This window comes from Giraffa tippelskirchi, chromosome 1 (assembly GCF_054371585.1).
Source record: "Giraffa tippelskirchi isolate mGirTip1 chromosome 1, T2T-mGirTip1v1.2.pri, whole genome shotgun sequence".
NCBI lineage: Eukaryota > Metazoa > Chordata > Mammalia > Artiodactyla > Giraffidae > Giraffa > Giraffa tippelskirchi.
Genome location: NC_137275.1, coordinates 148,878,268 through 148,885,776, shown reverse-complemented (window position 1 = coordinate 148,885,776; position 7,509 = coordinate 148,878,268). Strand labels below are relative to the sequence as shown.

The window sequence follows — 7,509 nt, the reverse complement described above, 5'->3', positions numbered from 1 at the left end:
TGCTCAGCCTTCTCAATCTACTACATAGCCCCTGTATCATTTCTTTCTGTGGTTACAAAATTACAAACAGATTGGAATGGACTTTAACATCAAGGTCAAACAGCAACCACTCAACACAGAAGTTATTACTCCCCAAGCTAAATTCTGGTCTCATTACACTGCAACATTCTAAAGTAACTAAGTCTAAGGGATGTTTAAAAGACAAAACCAGCAACAATGAGGAGCAGAAACAAGGTTTTACAACAAGCAATCTAATAATATAAAGAAAAAATACGTAAATAATTGGTCTGGGGGGAGGGAAAATGGGACAAAACCCTGCACTCCTTCTGAAAGAACAGTATAAAATAATACTATCTATTTAATATTTGTAAGCTGTTTTCTGTCTCTTTATGTATCTGACCAAGAAATGTTTAGTCGCTAAGTCATGTCCAACTCTTTGTGACCCCATGGACCACAGCCTGCCAGGCTCCTCTCTCCATGGGATTTCCCAGGCAAGAATACTGGAGTGGGTTGCCATTTCCTTCTCCAGGGAACCTTCTGAACCCAGGGATCAAATCCACATCTCCTGCATTTTCAGGTGGATTCTTTGCCACTGAGTCACCAGGAAAGCCCCATAAGAAATGTCTAAAGAGCTTTAAAATATGCCAGTTATATGTATGTATATCACTTAGGTATCATACACACATTAAACATATTAATAATAAGCAGCAAAGGACAAATACACAACTTTAAATAAACTATTTGCCTAATTATTCTCTAAATGGGTAACTAGTACCTAAAAATTTTAAAGGAGAATATTGGTCTAGCTGAGTCAATGATGAAACACTAATAATATAAGGAGATTGAAGTGGTCACCCAAATCTTCAGAATAATGTTATCCTAGAAAATATTTTAATCATATAATCTAACATCTTAAAGGTGAGAGTCTCTTCCTCTACAATTCTAAGAGTTTGTGCTGTTACATCTCAAAAAGTAAGGAACTTCTATGAAGTCAGATTAAGCTAATAATCCTAAAAATAAAATCTCTCAGTCTAGTATATAAGGAGCTGAGGAAGGGAGAGAATAATAATGATCAAACAGGCCAATGATCGATGACCATCTGCAGAAGAAATATAATGAAACAAAAGTTTATGGGAACTTAAATAGAAAAAGCAAACCTCACAGATACATATTTGAACCATGACTGGCAACGCAGCTATGGTGATTTAAGGTTATCACAGTAGGCAGCAGGTATAAAAGTCAGAACCCCAGGAAGCATGACAGGGGAAGGCATGTATAAATGAATGCTCCCTGACTCTCAGCATCATTCAAACATGTGCCACTAGCCAAGTTCCAAGTGCTCTATGGCGACATGTGGCCAGTGGCTACCATAACGGGACAGAGCAGGACTGAAGGAGAAACAACAGTGTTGAGAGGTTGGGGAGGATAAATTTTCGAGATCCATTCCACGCCCTATGAATCACAAAATCTTAGGGCATCAGAATAGTCACTAGAGTCTTCATTAGATTATTTTAACTAAATGTATTTGAATTTATGATTTACAAATATGGATTAAGTAACTAAGAAAAAACAGAAATACAAAAAAAAATTAATGCAGAATTAATCAGAATAATGCCAGAATTTTTTTCAGTTGACTATAAAGATCTTTTTGAAATTATTTTTAAAGTTCAAATGAAGAAAAATCTCTATTCAGAAACATCAACAGACTCGGTTTAAAGAATGGATGAGAAGTGAAATCATAATGAGTATTAACAGCAGCAACTATTAGTGCCTATCACAATGTAACTGCCTCTAAAAATAGCTTCAAAAGGGAAAACACTTTTCTTTGAAAGGTGGTAACTTTCTTCTTTACACAATCCCACTGATTTGAGCCTGAACAAAGACTCACAGTGACCTCAAAGTTCAAACTATAAGCTTCCAGGTCAGGTAGGAATGATCGTCACATAGCTCTGCTAAACTCACTCCTTTGCAAAAGAGATGGTTATACTCTTGTATTGTTTCAATGATTAATAATCTTTGATGCTGATTAATCTGGAATTCACCCACAGCTTCTACTCACTTGTAGCAGAGACAAAGAATCAATGAACCTCCTTTTCCTATATAACTTGGGACCTTCTTATATCCAGAAGAAGCAAAGAAACATTAAAACATATGTTCATATAAGAGCTGATACAGTTGATCTTCCATTGTCAAGCAGAAATCATGCTTTCCTTGTCACCAAAATTACAAAGGCAATCTATTCAAGTCTTAAGTTTGTGTTTGTTAGTTGCTGAGTCATGTCCAACTCTTTGAGACCCCATGGACTGTAGCCCGCCAGGTTCCTCTGTCCATGGAATTGTCTAGGCAAGGATATTGGAGTGGGTAGCCATTCCCTTCTCCAAGGAATCTTAAGTTTACATAAAGCCAATCTCTGGCTTTTCATTAAAAAAAAAATAATTTAAAGGCAATTATACCAAGAATTACACAAATTGCACCAACTGTCAGACACATTGGCAGCTCACAAATGCCCCTTAAAACAGCAGATAAAACATTGTCACTTCAGGACTCATTCTTCACAGAACACCCTGAGTCACAAAATAACTCCATAAATGCAGTATTAGCAGAGGTCACAAGAAACTAGTACTGCCATGGTATCTTGAACATGGCAGGAAACAGATGAATATTTGTAGCATTAATGATACTATAACATTTAAAAATCCATTGGATAGGTTAGCAGATAGGAAATAAAAATACAAATATAATAAGAACAAATAACAAAGGAAAAATCTTAATGGGAGATATGAATTTTTTATATTTGTTCTGGTAATGTTGAGTTAAAACAAAAATAACCTCCATTAACTTAAACCATTTCCATTTTGTATCAGAAAGAGCATTTTTTTTTACTTACTTTTGCTCTGACTCGCAGCTTCTCACAAAAGCAATAAGAGCCTTTTTTTTTATTAAAAAAACAAATAATGCTACCAAAGCTCTTCTAAGGAATTTGGAAACTTTTTTCCCAAGTAATATTTAAAGAAATTGTTGAACAGATTTTCCACTACTAATTGTAATGGCAGTTAATTTATTTCCTCTTTTGTCTGGTCCTCACGTAAAGTTTTATAATTCATATTAATAGCATGTGAGGAAATCTACCACCTATATTATCTGAAGGGGTGGTACTCTGACTAAGTTGAATTCATCATTTTCCATTGGAAATACAGCCTCGGTATTGGCCAAGAATTAGTATGGTGAAGAAAATAAGATCAAATACCTGCTGGAGGCTCTTAGGTGTGCGTGCATGTGTGCAAAGTCGCTTCTGTCATATCCAATTCTTTGCGACCCTATGGACGGTAGCCCGCCAGGCTCCTCTGTCCATGGGATTCTCTAGGCAAGAAATACTGGAGTGGGTTGCCAAGCCCTCCTCCAGGGGATCTTCCCACCCCACAGATCAAATCCACGTCTCTCATGTCTCCTGCATTGGCAGGTGGGTTCTTTGCCACTAGCGCCACCTGGAAAGCCCCCAGGCTCTTATAATAGGAAATAAACATCAAGGCGCAAATTCACAATGTGAGCTCATGTCAGTGCTAAACACTGAATAAATCCAAACTTGTTTGAATCTCCACGCTTCTTTCATTTTACATCAGAGACCACAGACTCAGCCAATACTTTAGTTTTGATACTGTAATCTGTACATAAAAATCATAACTATTACAACTCATATTCACACAGCCTTTCAATTTACAAAAAAAGCTATCACACACGTTATTCCATTGAGCCCTCACAAACGCCAAGCTCTGTGTTGCTATCTCCATTGGGGAAACTGAGTCCTGGAAAGGGTTGATGAGTTGCTCCATGTTGAGGATCTATCAACTAACAGAGCTGGGCTCCTGACTGCCAGTCTGGGGCTGTTTTTGTTCAACTGCAGAGGCTTCCAGGACAAGGTATTCTTCATAACAAAAATAAGACAAAATCCTGATTCATCGATTCAGAAATCGTTTTTTGTCGCTCCATATGCAATCTTGTCCTGAGCCGCTGCATATACATATTGGAGAGCTGGGGTGAGGGTGTGGGGGTGGAGGCAGTGGTGACTGTAAAATAAAACGCACACTAAGTGGGAATGGTTTGTATTAAACATTTTAACATTGGTTGCTGAAAATAAATACCTAAGACACTGACCTACAATTATAAAAATGAAAGAAACCTTGGAAGTCATCTGTTCTTCCATTTCACAGATGAGGAAAATACGGTGATGGAAAGAGCACGGAACTCCCTAAAGGTCACCCTGGTAACTGCTGACGGCAGAGCCAGCACCATACAGAGTCGGGCTCTCTTCCACTCTATGCCCTGATTGTGTCTGCAAATTAAAGGACTAAGCACAGTCCAGATATTTACAAGGAAACATCACAGTGCTAGAAAGATTAGAAAACTAGACCTTACACACCAACATTATGAGTGTAAAAATTATTGATATTTTATATATCATTTAAAGCAGCAGGAACTTTATAAGAAAAATAATCAATGTATATTTTTTAGCTCTCATGATTAAGGTTGAGGATAATCTAAAATATAAATTTTCCCTTTAGATACATGGAGTTTTTTGAGTTTTGTTATAATAATGATAGACTTAAGTACATTCAAAAACAGGATAGTCTCTCAAAAATGTCACCACCTTTAACTTATATGAAGAATAAAAAACAATAATAACATCTCATTTTTTCTAGATACAGGTCTTTCAACCAATTACCTATGTTACCTGTCCTGTTCACACCCATTTCTTGTCTTTTTCAGTTTTCTGAAAATGATTAAGCTATTTTTGAATGTAGGTTTTTCCTATTTTCTTTCCGAAACTTAAATTCTAGGCAACAAACTATCTCTGAAGTTTAAATGCCCAACAAATCTAAATATGGCTCAGGTTATAAGCCATTTACTACTTACATGATATTCATTTCCACATTTAAAAAAATAAATAATCTATTTAGACTTCATTGTACCTGTGAGTCCTTTAAAAGACTTCTTCACTCTCCAATTCAAATTAATAAGAAACTCCTTTTGAAGATGCAAAATATAAGAGTTTTCAAGATATTACTGACCATCATTCCATAGAGAAAAAAAAAACACTTAAGTAGACCAAGAGTAAACCACACAAATTATAGAAAATATTGACAGTAAAATTAGTTTTCTGTCTCTCATTCACAAGATCATTTTTCCACTTTAATACGAGGCCTAATCTACAGTAGACGCCGGTATGAATTGAGAGAAAATTTCATCCTTCATGTTCTGATCAATCTGAAGACGATTTTTTCCAGAGGTGAAGAGCTGCCTGAATTCTGAAGTGTAGTCTGGACTCCAGTGAGTAATCTTTGTAGTTATTTCTAAAGACAGATAACAATAAATTTTTAATGTCAAAATTCCTTTATAAATCAGGGCACCAACACCCTCCTCCCCTTCCTCTCACCTTCATTCTTTATTTACTCTCAAACATCACTATGCATAACAGTGGATTTTATTAAAATGCAGATTCTGTTCCTAGGAGGAGAGGGGGATGACAGTATTCTGTATTTCTAGAAGCTTCCCAGGGTGGTCTAAAAATCCTATTTTGAATAGCAAGGCTTGTACTTCTCTCAAACAGCAAGAAGGTTATGCTGAGGGCTTAAAAAATTTTGTGAACTATGTTTAAATAGCTGACCTCCTTTTCTAAACTGGAAATTTTAGGCAACCTCGTATAAACAAAGTGAATAGGATCATTCACCCCCTCAAAAAAAAATTTAAGTTGAATACACACACACACTCATGAAACAACAGTGACAACAGAGATAGTAGGATTATTTGGTAACAACAAAATTACTTACTCCAATTCTCACAGGCAAATATCAATGGTTTGGTCAATAATTATTATGTGACAATGTTAGGAGGGGAATTAGAAATCCACAGATTACTTTAAAACTTCACTTGTATCATCCACGTTGACGTCTCTTTGCTAGAATTGTTCAGACTCAGCAAAATGAAGTGGCTTGGATCTTGGGCTCTACTTTCACACATACCACCTTGGCACATGGGAGAGCTTTATCTTTCTCTGCAGTGGCATTCACTTCTTTCTACAGCCCTTTATGTTATACAGGTCTAAGGGTTACTTACTGGTAACCTTGCTAAGGGTTATTATTCATAAGCTAAGCCAACATCTTACTAGAATTTACCAAAGGATGTAATTGAGTATTTCCCTAATTAACCTCGGCAGCTTTGCAAAGCTCTTACTAGTACAAGGAAAATTGCAGATAATCAACAGTCTTGAAATTATTGGGAAGTTTGTCTATGTTGGTATCACTAGCACTGTCTTGAGTTAGTGTTGACATTTTGATCACTGTTGGTCTTGCTTTTTCTCAGTGAATTACTGGTCTTTCATTTTCATTGCTATATATTTGCTTTATATATTACTTGAAAGTGAAAGTTGCTCAGTCATGTCTGACTCTCTGCAACCCCATGGACTGTAGCCTGCCAGGCTCCTCTGTCCATGGAATTCTCCAGGCCAGAATACTGGAGTGCGTAAGCCATTCCCTTCTCCAGGGGATCTTCTGAACCTAGGTATCAAACGCAGGACTTCCACAATGCAGGCGGATTCTTTACCGTCTGATAACACTAAATATGTGCACATGATAAATACTTGGAAACAGTACTTTTAGTCCCAAATTTTCCGGTGGCTAGATTTGAAGATACATGAACGTTATATGAAATGGGAGTCATACTCACTCTCAGGAAACTAACTTTAAAAGTGACTTTCTCATATCTCTAGCTTAAAAAAATAAAAAAGTGGAATGGCTGACTCCACTTTCTCACTTCACTTGTCAAAGCTGCTGATGATCTTCATGCTGCCAAATTCAGCAGTCACTTCTCTGGTCTGACCTTGCTTGACCTCTTGGCAACCATCTTCACAACTTCCCGCTCTTCTGTTGAAACATTTTGTTCACTTGGCTTTCAAGGATGTCATCCTAACTCATGGCCACTTCTTAATCTTACTATTTAATCTCTAAAATAACTGCATAGCTCAAGGCTCTGTGCTGGATCTCCTTCTCTAGCTATACAGCTTTCCCCAATTGACCCCACCACAGCTTTAAATATCACCGTCTCTGTCCTAGTGACATTCAAATATCTACAATTGGCCTTGACCTTTACACTGAACTACATGCTCATATAAATGACTGTTAACTCACCATCTCCACATGAATACCTATAGGCATCTCAAAATAACACAGTCCAAACAGAAATATGTTTTTTTCCCTCTCTTCAACCCTGCTCCTCTAAGTATTCCCCATTTCAGTAAAGCATCATTATCAACCTAGTATCTTGACACCCTCCTCCTCCTATCCCCAGCCAGGAATGCTCCTCATCCAGTCTTCTGGTGACAGATCTGCTCAGGACTGGCTTTAATTATGCTAATCTCAACTACATAGCACCTCCTCAAGGAAACCTTTCAGAATCAACTCAATCTAAAGTAACACCCAGGTACCTTGTATCATATCATAAATCTCAACAAAGCAT

General features: G+C 37.0%; 1 protein-coding gene across 9 annotated transcripts in view; it reads right to left on the bottom strand.

The window, feature by feature from the left end:
- Nucleotides 1-5,147: 5,147 nt before the first annotated feature.
- Nucleotides 5,148-7,509, bottom strand: part of TTC39B (tetratricopeptide repeat domain 39B) — a 141,234-nt gene continuing 138,872 nt past the window's right edge. For all 9 annotated transcript variants that reach the window (XR_014056636.1, XR_014056627.1, XR_014056628.1 and 6 more), the window contains one exon: nt 5,148-5,348. Coding sequence is in view for 6 of the 9 variants with exons in the window: in XM_081500038.1 (XP_081356164.1) it covers nt 5,258-5,348 (91 nt within the window). In the remaining 3 variants the exon portion in view is untranslated. The remainder of the gene's footprint in view (nt 5,349-7,509) is intronic.